This window comes from Delphinus delphis, chromosome 7 (assembly GCF_949987515.2).
Source record: "Delphinus delphis chromosome 7, mDelDel1.2, whole genome shotgun sequence".
Taxonomy (NCBI): domain Eukaryota; kingdom Metazoa; phylum Chordata; class Mammalia; order Artiodactyla; family Delphinidae; genus Delphinus; species Delphinus delphis.
The window spans coordinates 93,751,661-93,770,182 of record NC_082689.1 but is presented as its reverse complement, the minus strand read 5'-3'; the positions used below and the strand labels follow the sequence as shown (position 1 = coordinate 93,770,182).

Here is an 18,522-nt window from a genome sequence, read left to right as displayed (position 1 = left end):
TCAACCAGGTTTTCTCGTTCCATCTATACAGCACAGGCAAAGTAGATTTAGCAAAATTCTTAAGGGCCCTAGGATTTTCAGAATGGTAAATGAGCACTTGCTTCAACTTAGAGTCACCAACTGCACTAGCTCCTATCAGGAGAATCAGCCTGTCTTTTGAAGCTTTGAACCTAGACACTGACTTCTCTCTAGCTATAGAAGTCCTAGATGGCATCTTTTTCCAGTAGAAGGCTGTTTCATCTACACTGAAAATCTGTTGCTTAAGGTAGACACCTTCATTAATTATCTTAGCTAGAGCTTCTGGATAACTTGCTACAGCTTCTACATCAGCACTTGCTGCTTCACCTTGTACTTTTATGTTACAGAGATGACTTCTTTCCTTAAACCTCATGAACCAACCTCTGCTACCTTCAAACTACATAAGTCTCCTACATATGAACAAGTTCCATTCTGAGAGCATGTCTGTAAGTCCAGCAAAGTTAGCCTAGGTACTCAACTAACACAATTGGCTATATACTGCTGCTTTTACGCTTGCTTCCGGACATCCTGGGCTGGAAATAAAGATACTGTACTGCTGTACTCTACAGAGGACTGTACAGTAAAGTACAGAAAAGCACAACCACTTGTAGAGGATGCATGCACGTGATAATGTATGCCAGACTGTGAACTAACTTACGTGACTGGACACACGAACACATGATCACATCTCTGAAAGTTTGCAACTTGAAGGTTCGTATGTAGGGGACTTACTGTATTCTTCTGTAGCTTCCTCACCTCTCTGAGCCTTCAAAGAATTGATGAGAGTTAGGGCGTTGCTCTAGATTAGGCTTTGGCTTGAGGGAATGTTGTGGCTGGTTTGATTTCCTATCCAGACCACTAAAACTTTCTCCATATCATCGGTAAGATAGTTTTCCTTTCTTATTATCATTTGTGTGTTCACTGGAGTTACATATATAATTAATATATATTTATGTATGCATTTATGTATGTATATACACACATAATAATATATAATAATTAATGTCTATTTATATATATATATATGTGCATTTATTTATTTGGCTGCACCGGGTCTTAGTTGCGGCACGCAGGATCTTCATTGCAGCACGCAGGATCTACATTGCGGCATGCAGGATCTTCAGTTGTGGCATGCAGGATGTAGTTTCCTTACCAGGAATTGAACCGAAGCCACCTGCATTAGGAGCGAGGAGTCTTAACCACTGGACCACCAGGGAAGTCCCTGGGGTAACACTTTTAAATTCCTTCAAGAATTTTTCCTTTTCAGTCACAACCTGGCTAACTGTTTGGTGCAAGAGGCCTAGCTTTCAGCCTATCTCAGTTTTCAACATGCCTTCCTCACTAAGCTTAATCATTATCTTTTAATTTAAAGTGAGAGACATGCAACTCTTCCTTTCACTCGAACACTTAAAGGCCATTGTATGGTTATTAATTGACCTAATTTCAATATTGCTGTGTCTCAGCAAATAGTGAGGCCCGAGGAGAAGGAGAGAGATGGGGGAATGGCTGGCTGGTGAGCAGTCAGAACACACACAACATTTATTGGTTAACTTCACCCTCTTATATGGGCACTGTTCAAGGCACCCCAAAACAATTACAATATCAACAGCAAAGATGACTGATCACAGATCACCATAACAAATTTAATAATAACGACAAAGTTTGAAATATTGAGAGAATTGCCAAAATGTGACCCAGGGACACGAGTTAGCAAATGCTGTTGGAAAAATAATGCCAATGAGACTTGCTGGATGCAGGGCTGCCACAAACCCTCAGTTTGTAAAAAAATATGCGATCTGCAAAGTGCAATAAAGTGAGGCTCAACAAAATGAGGCATGCCTGTAGCTACAGTTCTTTTTCTAAAGCGCAAATCTGATCATTTTACTCTACTCCACAATATCTGATTGCTCAGAACCCTTAGGACAAATTACACACTGTGAACAGTGACCTTCATGATGTGGTACTGCTCTCTGTGGTCTCCAACCTAGTCTCTCTCAGAATTCCTCTCTGACATACTAGGCTTTTGCCATGACCTACTTTTGGTTCCCTAAATATACCATTCCTGGTTAATCTTTGTGAGTTTGCACAAATGATTCATGTGCTGAAATACATTCCATCAGCTCCATCCCATTCCCATTTCACTCCCCTCCATTTTGGTTTGCTAAATCTTAACTTTTTCATTCCTTGGAACATTTTTCCTGAATCCCCAAGACTTGGCCAAGTATCTTCTCCCATGTCCTTCCAAAATATTCTGTTTTTTAAGCCCTAAATATGCTCTATTGTAGTTGAACATTTACTTTTACTGTCTTCCCCAAGAGACTCCAAGTTCCTTGAGAGGTAGGAACTACATAGTTCCTACTACATAGTTCCATAGTGTAGAGGTAATCTACACCATGTCTTGTTCACCATGCCTCTCTAGCACCAAGCATAATCCTTGCCACATAGTAAGCACTCAATAAATGTCTGTTGAATTAGGAAAACATTTAGCCAAAGAAAGGAAGCTTCAACTGTTAGTACGCACACAACATAGTAACCAATTTATAATCTGTGGTATTTCAGAAGTTCATTTACAAAGAGGTTTGGGAGAACTCTGAAACACATTTTCACATGGAAACAATATTAAATGTAATAACCAGATACCTCCCCTCAAAGTTACTACATCTATAATGTAGGAAGTCGGGGTAGCCTTCTGCTACCAATAATCTTTGGGAATATATTCCAATCTGGGACAACTGACTTTTCATCTCCTTTCTTTTTCTTCAAGGATCCTAGGAATTAGGTGCAACTTCCTATTGACTATCAACACTTCTGACTTCCAACTAGGGTTTCTTATGCACGCAGGAAATTATCTACAAGGTTCTCATATATATTCTTTTCCTTTAAGCAGCATTCTATACTCAGTACTAAGTACAAAGAAAGCTAAGTAAGCAAGCAAACAAACAAAAAACAAGATAGTTATTAACTCTAAGAAAAACAATAGTTGTCAAGGAAATGTAATTATAGCTCAACTGTGAAATGTTTAACAGTCATTATACTGTAAACAATGAACACTGATAAAACCAAAAATTATGATATGGGAAAATGGAACAGGTGGAATGTATTACAAATATTTTCTTCCAATCTATATTTTGCATTAGCATTTTCACAGCAGTGTCTTTCATACACAATAATTTTAAACACCACAAATTTTAAAGTTTTGAGTCCCATTGGTTTTTCCTTTAAAGTATGCAGCATCCCATCTAAAAAATGTTCCTACCCAAAGGATGGGATATTTTAAAATATGTATGCTATTAAAAGTTTTATAAATTATCTTTTATATTTAAGTCTATGATTCACTTCAAGTTAATTTTTATGTATGGTGTGAAATAACGATCAAGGCTCTTTTTTTCTTCTTATGGATATCTAATTGTCCTAGTACCATTTGCTGAGAAGACTATCATTTCCCTATTGGGTTATCTTGTCCCCTTTCCTAAGATCAGTTGACAATCAATATGAATGGCTATTTCTGATCTCTCTTTTCTGGTTCATTAAATGTCTATTCTTATGCCAATATCACAAAGTTTTATCACTGTAACTTTATAGTAAGTATTTATATTATGTGGTGTGAGTCTCCCAACTTCATTCAGAATTATTTTGGCTACAGTAAGTCCTTATGTACTGCTTCATAAATTTTACATTCAGTTTGTCAATTTCAATAAAAAAAGACTACAGGGATTTTGATTAACACTGTATTGAGTATATAAATTAATTTACAAAGAACAGGCATCTTAACAATATCAAATCTTCTGATTTATGAACACGATTTATCTTGTCATTTAAATTTGCTTTACATTCTCTAAACAATGTTTCATAGTTTTCACTGAATATATTTTTTGCTGAATTTATTCCAAAATTAGCTCATGTTTATTGATGCTATTGTAATTGTATTTTACAAATTTCAATTTCCAATTTTTCATTGCTCGTATATGGAACTACAAATGATTTTTGTATCTTGAACATGAATCCTGTGACCTTGATAAATTCAATCATTAGTTCTAGTAGCTTGAAGTGTTCTTTGATTCTCTATGTAGACAATCATGTTGTCCTTTTCAATCTGCATACCTCTTGTTCCTTTTTCTAGGCTATTGCACAGTTATGAAAACAATGTTGAAGCAAAAGTGATGAAGTGAAGTGGTGAGAGCAGACTTTCTTATTTTGTTCCTGATCTTAGGGAACAGCATTCAGTCTTTGAGCATTAACTATGATGTTAGTTGTAAGTTTTTCAAAAATGCCTTTTACTGGGATGAGGAAGTCCCTTTCTACTCCTAGTCTGCTGAGATGTTTTATCATGAATGGATGTGGAATTCTATCAAATGTTTTCATTGGTATAATTGAATGGTTTTCCATTTTCACTCTGTTAATGTGGTGAAATACCGTGATTAATTAATCCAATGTTATACAAACCTTACATTGCTGGTATAAATACTTTTTAACATACTGGTGGATTTAATTTGCTAACATTTTGTTAAGGATTTTTATATTCATAAAGGATATTGGTCTGTAGTTCTATTCTGATGTGTCTGTGTGGTTTTGGTGTCAGAGTAATTCCACTTCATAAAATTATTTGAGAGATATTTATTCCTCTTCTGTTTTCTAAAAAAGTTTTAGTTAATAGATATGCACATATTTCTGACTGTTATGAGTCAGAAAGAATTGACTCCTTTATCTTTATGTAAGTTTCCTCTCTAATCCTGGTAATATTCTTTGCTCTGAAGCCTACATCATTTCATATTAATATATTTACTTCATCTTTCTTTTGATTATTGTTTTCATCCATTTATTTTTAACCTTTAGCCTTTGTACTTAAAGAGAACTTCTTATAGATATCATATAATTTATGCAATCTGACAATTCCTGTCTTTTAATTGCTGGGTTTAGAGCATTTACACTTAATACAATTATTGATAAAACTGGATTTAAATCTACCATTTTGTAAGTTGCTTTCTATTTGATGCAGTTGTTCTTTGTTCCTTTATCTTCCTTTTCTTCTTTTGGATTAACTTGAATTTTTTTTCTGTCATTAGATTACTTTATTGTGTCCACTATATATATACCACTTAAAACTTTTTATTCTGAAAAAAGTTTAGATACATGAGAGGCTGCAAAAATAATACAGAGTTCCCATGTACCCTTAACCTAGCTTCCCCTAATGATCACTTCTTATATAATTATAGTACAATATCAACACCAGAAAATTACATTGGAATAATGATATTTTCTATCACTATAATTCTACCATTTTGAAAATGTTATAAAAATGGTGCCACGATATATGTAAACTTTTGATATTTGCTTCTTTCACTAAGTATACTGCTTTTGCATTTATCAATAGTCCATTCCTTTTAATGGAGTATTTCATTATATGTATGTACTACAATTTGTTTGAAGGACATTTGGGTTGTTTCCAAGTTTGGGGTTATTATAAATAAATTCTTGTAAAGATGTTTGTGTAAACCCAAGTTTTCATTTCTCTAAGATAAATATCCTGGTCCGGGAAGACCCCACATGCCGAGGAGCAACTAAGCCCAGGTGCCACAACTACTGAGCCTGTGCTCTAGAGCCTGCAAGCCACAACTACTGAGCCTGCATGCCACAGCTACTGAAGCCTGCACGCCGAGAGCCCGTGCTCCGCAACAAGAGAAGCCACCATATTGAGAAGTCCACGCACCGCAACTAAGAGTAACCCCCGCTCACTGCAACTGGAGAAAGCCTGCACGCAGCAACAAAAACCCAATGCGGCCAAAAATAAATAAATAAATAAATGTATTAAAAAAAAAAAGAAATGGGGGCTAGATACCCTTCAAGAAATTTGGATTAAAAAAAAAAGTTTACTTTTTTTATGATTTACATTTTTTATTATTACTTTTTATCTCAACTATTGGTTTATAAGCTGATTGAAAGAATTATTTTTTTCTCAGATACTATGTTTTTATTTCTAGCATTTTCCTTTTACTGTCTTTACAGTTTCTATATTTCTTCTGAAATTTTCCATCTTTTTCATTTATGTTGTTTACCTTTTCTACTAGCTCCTTTAACATATTATTCATAGCTTTCTTAAAGTCCTTGTCTAACAGTTCTAAAATCTGAGTTATTTCTCCATCTGGCTTTATAGATTACATTATCTTTGACAATGGATGATGTTTTTTTAAATTGCTTTTTTGTTTATTTCATAATTTCTATTAAATACTAGAAATTATGTGTGGAAGAACAGGACAGACGGAGATAAATTATATTTACACCCAAAAAAGGGCATGCTTCTTTTTCTATCAAGGTGATAGTATGTGAGGGACTGCAACAATCTAGTCAATACTGAGTTCTATTTAAGTTCTCTTGCTTTACCTTCAGTGCACCACAAATTTGAAATGTCCGCAATAGTGGGATGCTTCTACCTTGTGAAAGTGTGTGCCAAGAATTCTTCTAAGTGTCCCAACTGCACTCTAAGCTTTCAGCAGTCCCTGCATGCCTGAACTATAGAGGGATATCTCTCTCCCCCAGTACTACATTAATCTTGATGGTTTCTCATTGTTCAGTTCATGATAATGGACGGAAGATTTCTTGGATCTACAGGTAGCACATCAGTATAAGGTAGGCCCTTTGCTCCAGCTGAGTCTTGGAGGTGTGGCTTTCCTGGTGTTTCTGTCCCGCTCCCCTAAGACAACCAAACTATGTCATATAACTGTGGGTGGTCCTGGGCAGGACAGAGGTTCCTGCCTCTCCTCCAGTAGTAACAGATTTCTGTCTTAATAAAGGTCCTGATTTCAATAGGGTTTCCTGCCCAACTCCCAGGTGTAGATGGCTTTTGTTTCTGTTCAGCCCCCAGAAGCAGCTGATCCTGAACTGGACTTTGGAGGCTCGGGGAGGGGGACTTTACCTCTCTCACAGTGGCTTAAGGCTTTTGATTAGTGTGAGTTGAGAAAAGGGTCCAGGAAATAGGTAGGGTATTGTGCTTGTACGCTACCAGTAGGGGTGCTCTCTCATCTCCTAGTCAGCATGTGGTAGAGGCCAATGGAAATAAAGCTTGTGAGTGAGTATGGACTCCCTGTGTCAGGAACTCCTATTATTTTGGACTGTCATGGCAGCCTATGCTCAGCTTTTATAATTTTGTTACATTTTATCTGTTTTCTTCTTATCCACTTTTATGGTAGCTACGTTCTTACTGCTGCTCTGCCAAAGGAAAACATTTTATATGTCTCATCTCTCCTCTCAACAAACTAGGAAAAGAAGGAAATTTTCTCAACCTAGGAAAGGGCATCAGTAAAAATCTTAAAGATAACATCATAATCAATGGTGAAAGACTGAATGCTTTCTTTCTAAGACTGGCAGCAGGGAAGGCTATTCAACCCTACCACTTCTGTTCAAAATTGTACTTTTGTTCCTTCAATGTGATAGGCAACAAAAATAAATAAAAGGCATACAGATTACAGGGAAGAAATAAAAGTACCTTTACATGCAGACAAAATGATGTCTATGTAAAAAATCCCAAAGAATTTACCAAGAAGCCATAAGAACTATTAAGTGAGTGCAGCAAGGTTACAAAATAAAAGACCAATATACAAAAATCAATGAAAATCCTGTATTTAGCAATGAAAAAGTAGAAATTTAAATTTAAAAGTACTATTTACAAAAAAAAAAGTACTATTTACAAGAGCATAAAAAGACATGAAATACCTAGAAATAAATCTAACAAAATGTATTCAAGAAAACTAGAAAGCGTTGCTGGGAGAAATTAAAGACCTAAATCAAAAGACAGAGATACTCTCTTCATGGATCAGGAGATTGAATAATATTAAGAAGTCAATACTCAATACCACCTCACACCTGTTAGAACAGCTATTATCAAAAAGAGAGGAAGTAACGAGTGCTGACGAGAATGTATAGAAAGGGATCCCTTGTGCACTATTGGTGGAAATGAAAATTGGTGCAGTTGATATGGAAAATTGTGTGGAGGTTCCTCAAAAATGTAGCTGGAACTTCCGTATGATCCAGCAATTCCACTTTCAGGTATTTAGCCAAGAAAATGAGAACACTAACTCGAAAAGATATATGCACCCCCATGTTCACTGCAGCATTATTTACAATAGCCAAGACAACATAAGTGTCCACTGATGTATAAATGGATAAAGAAAATGTGGTATATAGGGGACTTCCCTGGTGGCGCAGTGGTTAAGAATCCACCTGCCAATGCAGGAGGCATGGGTTCAATCTTGGGTCCGGGAAGATCCCACATGCTATGGAGCAACTAAGCCCATGCACCACATCTACTGAGCCTGCGCTCTAGAGCCCGCCACCCACAACTACTGAAGCCCACATGCCTAGAACCCATGCTCTGCAACAAGAGAAGCCACTGCAATGAGAAGCCCGCGCACCGCAATGAAGCATAGCCCCGACTCACCGCAACTAGAGAAAGCCACGCACAGCAAAGAAGACCCAAAGCAGTCAAAAAAAAAAAAACCATGTGGTATGTATATATATACACAATGGAATATAATTGAGTCATAATAAAGAAAGAAATCTTGCCATTTGCAACAACATGTATTGTTGAGGGTATTATGCTAATAAGCAAAATAAATCAGACAGAGAAACTCAAATACCTTATGATCTCACTTATATGTGAAATCTTAAAAAACAAACAACTCCAACCCCCACCCCACCAAGCTCACAGATACAGAGAACAGACTGGTGGCTGACAGAGGCAAGGGGCTGGGGGCAGTGAGTGAAATGGGCAAAGGAGGTTAAAAGGTACAAACTTCCAGTTATAAAATAAATGGGTCACGGGACGTAATCTACAGCATGGTGACAGCAGTTAATGACACTGCGTTGCATGTTTGAAAGTTGCTAAACAAGTGGATCTTAAGGGTTCTCATCACAAGAAAAAAATTTTGTGAGTATACATGGTGATGGAGGTTAACTGAACTTACTGTGGTGATCATTTTGCAATATATACAAGCATCAAATCATTGTGTTGTACGCCTGAAACTAATGTAACGTTGTATGTCAACTGTATCTCAATTTAAAAAAAGAAGTCAATTCTTACAAATTAATCCATAGACTCAAAACAATTCCAATCAAAATTGTACATACTTAAGCTAATTCTAAAAACTCGTAAGAAAAAGCAAAGGACTTATAAGGGACAAAACAATTTTGAATAAGAATAAAGTAGGGGTGAACACCATGTGATTTCAAGACTTATTATAAAGGTAGAGTAATCAAGCCAATGTAGTATTCTGTAAGGTCAGATGTATAGATCAATGAAACAGAATAGAAAGTTCAGAAACAGACCTATACATATATAACCAAGTGATTTTTTATGAAGGTGCCAAGATAACTCAATGAGGGAAAAACTGTCTTTCCAACAAAGAGTGCTGGAACAACCGAAAATCCATATGCAAACAAACAAACAAACAAAAAAACCCCCCACAAAATCAGAAAACAAACTGAACCTCCACCCTGAACAAGCCACCACAATGAGAAGCCTGAGTAACGCAACAAAGAGTAGCCCCCCCACTGTCTGCAACTAGAGAAAGCCTGTGCGCAGCAACAAAGACCCAGCACAGCCAAAAATAAATAAAATAAAATAAATAAATTTACATATATATATAAAAATAAAACAGAAATGGGATCTACAGACTTAGAAGAATTATTTGGAAATGACATATATGTTAGAGAATTTGTTTCCAAAATATATCAAGGGCTCTTATAACCCAATATAAATATGGGCTTGATATGAACACTTTTCCAAAAAAAAAAAAATGAATGGCTAAAAGGCACATGAAAATATGCTCAATATCATTAGTCATTAAGAAAAGGCAAGTTAAAATAATCATGAGATACTACTACATACTGAGAAAAATAACTAAAATTAAACAGACTGACAATACTAAGTGCTAACAAAGATATAGGACAACTGGAACTCTGACACATTGCCAGTAGGGATGCAAAAATATGGCACTTGGAAAAACAATTTCACAGCTTTTTATGAAGTTAAATCTATGATTTCCATATGACCCAGCAGTCCCAGTTCCAGCTATTTACTCAAGTGAAATGAAAATACGTCTATACAAAGACTTGTACATGAATGATTAAAACAGGCTTATTCACAATAGCCCAAACTGAGACTATGCCAAATGGCCATTATGTGGTAAAGGAATTTTTAAAAATTGTTATATTAATATAGATATATAAATATTTATGTATCCATACATTGGAATATCAGTCAGCAATATAAATGAAAAAACTAATGGATCAATATTCAAAAGCTTTATGCTAAGTGAAATAAGCCAGACAAAAGGCTACATACTATAGGATTCCATTTTTGCAACATTCTGGAAAATTCAAAACTATAGTGATAGAAAGCAGATCTGTGACCACCAACGTCTAGAGGGAGATGTGACAGAAATGACTACAAAGGTGCATGAGGAAACTTTTGGGGGTAATGCAAATATTCTCTACCTTGATTGTAGTGGTAACTGACTATATGTATTTGTCAAGCCTCATCAAACAATATGTTTTAAAAAGACAAATTTCACTGTATGTGAATTATACCTCAATAAACCTCTCTTTAAAAAATTATGTTATATAGAAAAAAAAAATTATGTTATAGGGACTTCCCTGGTGGTGCAGTGGCTAAGAATCCGCCTGCCAATGCAGGGAACGTGGGTTCCATCCCTGGTCCAGGAAGATCCCACGTGCCGTGGAGCAACTAAGCCCGTGCGCCACACCTACTGAGCCTGGGCTCTAGAGCCCGCGAACCAAAACCACTGAAAGCCTGTGTGCCTAGAGCCCATGCTCCGCAACAAGAGAGGCCACCACAATGAGAAGCCTGTGCACCACAATGAAGAGTAGCCCCCGCTCGCCACAACTAGAGAAAGCCCGCATGCAGCAACGAAGACCCAACGCAGCCAAAAATAAATAAAAAATAAAATAAAAAAAAAATTATGTTATAAAAGATCTCAGAATTGGAGAAAGATGACACTCATTAGTATGTATAAGTTCAACCATGCCGGTAAAAACAGCAGACAATGTGTGATGCGTCTACTTGAGAGTCATACTGAGATTTAAAAACTCTAATTTGCAGTTTTGGACAAACAGAATGTGAACACATCTATCTGTAGGGATCTAAAAACATAATACCAATTAAAAATGATTGACTTACATAAAAAAAGATTATTTGTAGCAATTATGTAGGAGCACCATGGAAAAAGCTGGCAACAAACATGAATATATATAAATCCTTTAAATGGGAAAGTGTGATATATATTATACTCCCTCATCAAAGTATACCCATATATAGAAAAGGATCGATATATGAACAGGTATAATAGTGTTCATTATACTACTGTTTACTTTGAATATGTCTGAATTTTTCCATAATAGAGATTAAAAATTAAATGGCAAAGACATGTTGCAGTATGCAAATAAGCTACATAATTAAAAAAAATTAAATACATTAAATAATTTGTATCAAGACAAACACATGATGGCCCAGCAATGAGTACCTTGGCAATAGCAGTTTGTTTAAACATGCGAGTAAACAACCCCACGACAGTCTGGGTGGCACCTGAATTTGGAGTTCTCATTAATTTTTCCCACTCTTCAAAGCTGGAATTCAATTCCTATGTAGGAGAAAATAATGTTTAGAAATACAGCATAAAGAATGCATTGCATTAATGCAATAATGAATTATGTCCTACTTATTTTTTTTATACAGAAATATATATATATATGAAGAAAAATTCCCATAGGTGCCAGTGTGTTGATTTAAAAAACATCAATCAGTGTGGATGTAGGTCAGACACGTGTTTACGCTAATGACAGAAAGCAATGACAAGGTGTGGGAGGAAACCAAGCCCTTTGCTAACATCATATATCAAACAACTGCAGCCTTCTCTTACAGAGAAGCATGTAGTCAAGTAAAAATAAAAATTTAAGAAAATTTTTAAATAAAATAAAAATTTTATTTAAAAACAAAAACTTAAAGAACTCACAGTAGCAAAAATATATATGGTAGCAAAGCATTTTTTACTAAAAGCATTGAATTTATTTAAATAAGCATAAAGACGGGGAATATTAGTTAAATAAAATGTAACATAGTCATATATTAACTCTTATTTTTCTTTTGTTAAAATAATGGATACAGAAAATCAGATCGTTTTTATTTTACCAATAATATATTGCTCAATGTTTACAAAATTCTTAGTCTCAGCTTTCAAGACAAAACAAGGCAATAAACAGTCTCTGTTGACAAAGTTATATCCAGATTTGAAGAAATTTCAGAGACTATAAAAGCACTGTACTCCCCAAAAGTAAATGTAGACAAGGATTATCTAATCTTGTATTACCAATTCTGGTTTCTAATATGCTGAACTTTACATCTTACAACATGATCACAGAGCTTCAGGATTTCAAGAACAGAGGGCTGGATCCAAATTATCCTAGAAGACAGCTACTCGTACTTTTAAAAAAAAAAAAATCCTACAGCAAGAAAAAGAACTTTCCTTGATAATTATTGGGCTTCACACCCTTCATATACTTAGAATTCTTTTTTTAACATCTTTATTGGAGTATAATTGCTTTACAATGGTGTGTTAGTTTCTGCTTTATAACAAAGTAAATCAGTTATACATATACATATGTCCCCATACCTCTTCCCTCTTGCGTCTCCCTTAGAATTCTTAATACTAAGTCTATGTTGCAGTTGAAGTGCTTTTTTTCTCTATTTAGCAGAAATATATTTTTAAATGACTAAGATACTAAATCTTTTCACATTATTTGATGACTAAATTTAAATTCTTCCTGCTCTCTTCTTGAAATGATACAAAGCCAATTCATATGGCTCTATTAATTAAACCTATTTTAAGAAAGTGGACTTTTCCTTCTGTGAAAAATGAAATATGTGCTATCTTTCACAGTATAATTTAAAATGATTTCAAATAAGACTCTCAATCAAACACGGGTTCTCACCTTGGCTGCCGCTGCTGGAAGATCAAATGGAATACGTTGTCTGATTTTAGGGGGCAGCTGGGTTAAAACTTCAGCCTTTAATCTTCTAATCATTATGTCACTTAATAGCTGATGAAGTTCATTAAGATTTGAGGCCCCTCTGCAATCCCACTGAGGTCTTTTACCAAAATATCTGTTAATATAAAGAAAACACATGTAGCAAAGCTGAACTTTAGAGTAAGAAAACAATTTATCCAGTATGTTCTTCTTTTTAATAAGGAGCCATGACGCTGTTTATTTCTTTTTTTTTTTTAAGATTTCTTTTTTGATGTGGACCATTTTTAAAGTCTTTATTGAGTTTGTTACAATATTGCTTCTGTTTTTATGTTTTGGTGTTTTTGGCCACGAGGCATGTGGGATCTTAGCTCCCTGACCATTGTTACAATATTGCTTCTGTTTTTATGTTTTGGTGTTTTTGGCCACGAGGCATGTGGGATCTTAGCTCCCTGACCAGGGATCGAACCAGCTCCCTCTGCATTGGAAGGCGAAGTCTTAACCACTGGACTGCCAGGGAAGTCCCTTTACTTTTATTTTTGAATGCAAATTAGTTTCAAAAAGCTCAGCTTTAGAAATAGTAATGAATAAGATTACACATTACTCTCAGCTGTAGTAAATGTTAGTGTTTAAACATAGTGTTTATACTGAGTTAATAAAAGGGTGGGATGAACAGATAACTATGAATACCACTGGCATTTTGGATGACCTCACACGTGGCAGTGTGTTTAGCAGATCTAGCCCTAAATAAGCACTAACTGCAAGTACACCAGCCAGTATACGTAACAACCAAAACCAACTAAAATGATTTCTACAAATTCTAGGAGGCAATATTATCTCCCATTGAACTGTTAAGCACAGCAGATAGATCACTTGGTGATCTCTTCTTCCTTTGAACCACTGGATTGACAGCAAAGGAAAAAAAAAAGGTACAAATGCCCTATGAAAGAGAGATGGGAGAGAAAACATCAGAGGATAAGTGATTTCAACAAACGTTTAAGTCAGACAGACAAGCGGTAGCTGACCCGACAAAAGAAAGTAAGCTACAACTTAAAATGTTTGCAATAGGGAACTTATCCTCTAGATCTCTGAGAAGACCAGGAGTTGGAAGCACCAAGCACTGGGGTAGGTATTAAATCGAGCGGACCTATTGAACTTAGGCATCAGGACAGCTGGCCTAATGGCATCCCTGAATCACTGTGACAACCCCACACAAATCCACAAAATTCCCAATCATCTTCCAGGGGCCAATACTACTAAAAATAGCTACTAGAGAATAATTAACAAAGGAAAAATTCCTGTTAGGTTGTATTATAATTACTAATATTAAAAATTAAATAACTATTCATTTTAGTGGGATTTGGTGGTATATAATGCAAACAGTGTCATTTTGAGAAACCTGGAACTTGGCTGACATTGTTTTTTTTTTTAGTTTAATGTATTTTGATAGCAAACACACAGGAATAGTACCAAAAACATTAAAATCATGTATTTGCATGTAGAATTGATTAGAAAAGTATAGTGAATGGATGGAACTACTGTATGATAAAATGACAGACACCACTTAGTTGTCATCAATAAGAAATGTATTGTTTATTGAAATATTTTGACTTTTTAATGCTTTATGTCTCCATATTTATATTAAAACTTTATACACTAATGAAAATGGAAAAATACTTGCCAATAACCGATTCTGTCACCATTTTTCCATTCACAATCAAGATACTTAAGTACATTTTGACCTCACGGTAAAAAAAAAAAAGAAAAAAAATCTAATTTTTGTCAATTATATCTTAATAAAACTGGAAAAATAAACTGAACAGGAAAAAAAATCTAATGTTTAGGACTACAGAAAATGAGAAAAAGATGTTGGGTCTTTTTTTGTTGCCATTAAAATGAATTCTTAAGCACATTCTCCACCTTTGCAAGTCATTGGGCAAGTGTACAACATGCCCAATAATAAAAAAAGGTGAATAAAAAAAGGTGACCAGTCTTTCCCTAACAGGAGCTATTCACCATCTACTTTTATTGTAGCCACTCAAAACTTACTTTTGTATAGATGGCTGCCTATGGCATTTAGCTGCTGGTTTTTATTTTAGAACTATATTCTTAATGAATTTTTAAAAAATCAAAGTGACACATGCAATAGTTTTTAAACTTCAAATAAAAAGACTTCCAAGGAAATAGGGTCAGTAAGTTCAGGCTTTGATTTATCCTCTTTGCTTCAAACTCAGGATAGGTAAAATATAAAGAGAAAACAAAAATCCACATTTGGGGATAAAGACAAGGTAAATGCCTCTGTAGTCCAGAAACAGAACAAAAATGTAAAGATGAGAGCAGGGTTAAAGCCATGAAGCTGCTGTTTTATGTTTAAGAGAAGGCAGTAAGAATCAAGAATCAGGGTTGTAAGGACAAAGTATTTTTGGTACAGTGTTAATATAAAATGGATTTTCTAGGAACCATAAATGCTGTTAATGCAAAAGGATATTGTACTTTGCTTTATTAGAAAATTAACCCAAAGTTGTTTGCCACTTTGGAAAATCATGTCACTGGCAACAGTGACACTGAAGTAGCTGCCTTGCAAACACACACAGCTATATTAGCTTGTGTTTGTAGAGCAAGTGTTTATAATGATTCCATACAGACATCAACTTTCATCAATTTTATGATTCAGATTCCCCCCTTTAATATCTCTGAAATTCACAGAGATCTATTAGTTTAATTGTAGCAGTTCTTCCCTCAATGGTATGTAAAATAATAGTGCATATTATAATCAAGGCTGTCTTAGATTCAATAAAATCCAGTATATAAATATACTTATTTCACTCTTTTTAAAATTGACTTCCAGTGTAGTCATTCCTATCTAATGATTATACAGACAAGATGGTGGAGTAGAAGGATGTGAGCTCACCTCTTCCTAAAGAAACACCAAAATCACAACTTACTGCTGAACAACCATTGACAAAAAAACATTGGAACCTACCCAAAAAGATAGCCCACATCCAAAGACAAAGAAGAAGCCACAATGAGACATAGGAGGGGCACAACTGTGATAAAATCAAATCCCATACATGCCAGGTGGGCAACCCACAAGCTGGAACATAATTATACCACAGAAATTCTCCTACAGGAGTGAAAGTTCTGAGCCCCACGTCAAGCTCCCCAGCCAGAGAATCTGGCTTTGAAGGTCACTGGGGTTTGACTGCAGGAATTCCACAGGACTGGGGGAAACAGAAACTTCAGTCTTGGAGAGCACACACAGGGTCTCGTGCGTACCAGGACCCAGGGGAAAAAATCAGTGACCTCATAAGAGACTGGGCCAGACTTATTTGCTAGTATTGGAAGGTCTCCTGTGAAGGTGGGGAGCAGCTGTGGCTCACTGCAGCGACAAGGACACGGGTGGCAGTAGTTCTGAGAAGTACTCATTGGTGTGAACCCTCCTGGAGGCCACCATTTTCTCACCAAGACCTGGCCCCAGCCAACAGTCTGCAGGCTCCAGTGCTGGGACGCCTCAGGCCAAACAACCAACAGGGTGGGAACACAGCCCCACCCTTCAGCAGACAGGCTGTTTAAAGTCTTCTAAGCACACAGCTTCCCAATAAACACACCCCCTGACATGGCTCTGCCCACCAGAGGGACAAGAACCAGCTCCACCCACCAGTGGGCAGGTACCAGTCCCTCCCCGCTGAAGCCTGCAAAGCCTCTTACACAGCCTCATTCATGAGGGGGCAGACAGCAGAAGCAAGAAGAACTATAGCCCTGCAGCCAGAGGAACGGAAACCACAATCACAATAAGTTAGACAAAATGAGAGAGTAGAGGAATATGTCCCAGATGAAGGAACAAGACAAAACCCCAGAACAACAACTAAGTGAAGTGGAGAGAGTCAATCTACCTGAAAAAGAATTCAGAGTAATGATAGTACAGATGATACAACATCTCAGAAAAAGAATAGAGGCACGAATCAAGAAAATACAAAATCAAAAGATTTATAGACAAGCAAAAGCTAAGAGAATTTAGCACGACCAGACCAGCTTTGCAACAAATGCTAAAGGAACTTCTCTAGGTGGAAAAGACCACAACTAGAAACAGGAAAATTACAAATGGAAAAGCTCCTATCTATTTACATTCAAAAATTCATATTATTTTAGTTTGCATAATTTTTATTTTTCCCCTGTGTTATGCTGGGTTGTATTAGTTTTTTAAAAAATTACCAGTAGACATAGATTATTATATCTATGTATTTTGTTTCAGTATTAGGGGAGCATTACACAATATTTATTACAAAACGTGGGCATTAAGGTCAACAGGGTTGAGAAACACTGCTCTACAATACTACTACTTCCCTGCTCTTATTATGGTCATTTACACCTATTATGTACTATATATGTATGACTAAGTTCTGAGAAAAAAAAGTTATTTAATATTTGTGCATGTCAATCTTTAACACAAAGTAAATAAATAAAAGCCCACGAGGAGCAATAAAGACCAAGTAAAGTAAACGAACAAACAAAACCCCCACAACATTTGAGGAAGATGAATGCACAAGATCTTAAATGCCTTAAATTAGAAAATTGTAAGTATTATGAAGGTAAATGTAACATGACATGCAATACAACACAGCTACAAAGATGGTGGAATAGTGACTCTTACCACAAACAAAATGTGAAGAAATAGCTCATAAGCTAAAAAAAGGTATTAAACAGAACTCCTCATACAGTCAAATTCTCTTTACCTGGATAGGTATACACCAAGGCACGTTGGTAGTTATGAATTACTCCATCTCCTACCTTCTAATTGCTCCCACACAACCCTAAGTTTAGTTTCTAAAATGCAAATTATATTATTCCCTTCCTTAAAAACTTTCAAGAAAAATATGAGCAATGATGTTTCCCTCTTCCAATACCATAAACTCTTACTTTATTTTTAAGATTTATTTATTTGTTTGTTTATTTATTTTGGCTGCACTAGGTCTTCATTGCAGTATGCAGGATTTTTTTTTTTTAAAGATTTATTATTTATTTAATTTATTTTTGGCTGTGTCGGGTCTTAGTTGTGGCATACAGGCTCTTTGTTGCAGTGCGTGGGCTTCTCTCTGGTTGTAGCGTGTGGGTTTTCTCTTCTCTAGCTGTGGCAGGCAGGCTCCAGGGCACGTGGCCTCTGTAGTTGTGGTGCACAGGTTCCAGAGCACATGGGCTCTGTAGTTTGCAGCACGTGGGCTCTAGTTGTGCTGTGTGGGCCTACTTGCCACATGGCATGTGGGATTGTAGTTCCCTGACCAGGGATCAAACCTGCATCCCCTCCATTGTCAGGTGGACTCTTTGCCACTGGACCACCAGGGAAGTCCCCAGGATCTTTTTTAGTAGCAGCATGTGGACTTCTTAGTTGCAGCATGCAGAGTTCTTAGCTGTGGCATGCAGACTCTTAGTTGCTGCATGCAAACTCTTAGTTGCGGTATGCATGTGGGATCTAGT

At 36.1% G+C, this 18,522-nt stretch overlaps 1 protein-coding gene across 2 annotated transcripts in view; it reads right to left on the bottom strand.

Moving 5' to 3' along the window:
• The window catches only part of ZRANB3 (zinc finger RANBP2-type containing 3), a 261,258-nt gene that overhangs the window by 66,397 nt on the left and 176,339 nt on the right, over positions 1-18,522 (bottom strand). For both annotated transcript variants that reach the window (XM_060016888.1, XM_060016889.1), the window contains 2 exons: positions 13,018-13,189; positions 11,553-11,669 (listed from right to left, as the gene is read on the bottom strand). In XM_060016888.1, the coding sequence (XP_059872871.1) occupies positions 11,553-11,669; positions 13,018-13,189 (289 nt within the window). The remainder of the gene's footprint in view (positions 1-11,552; positions 11,670-13,017; positions 13,190-18,522) is intronic.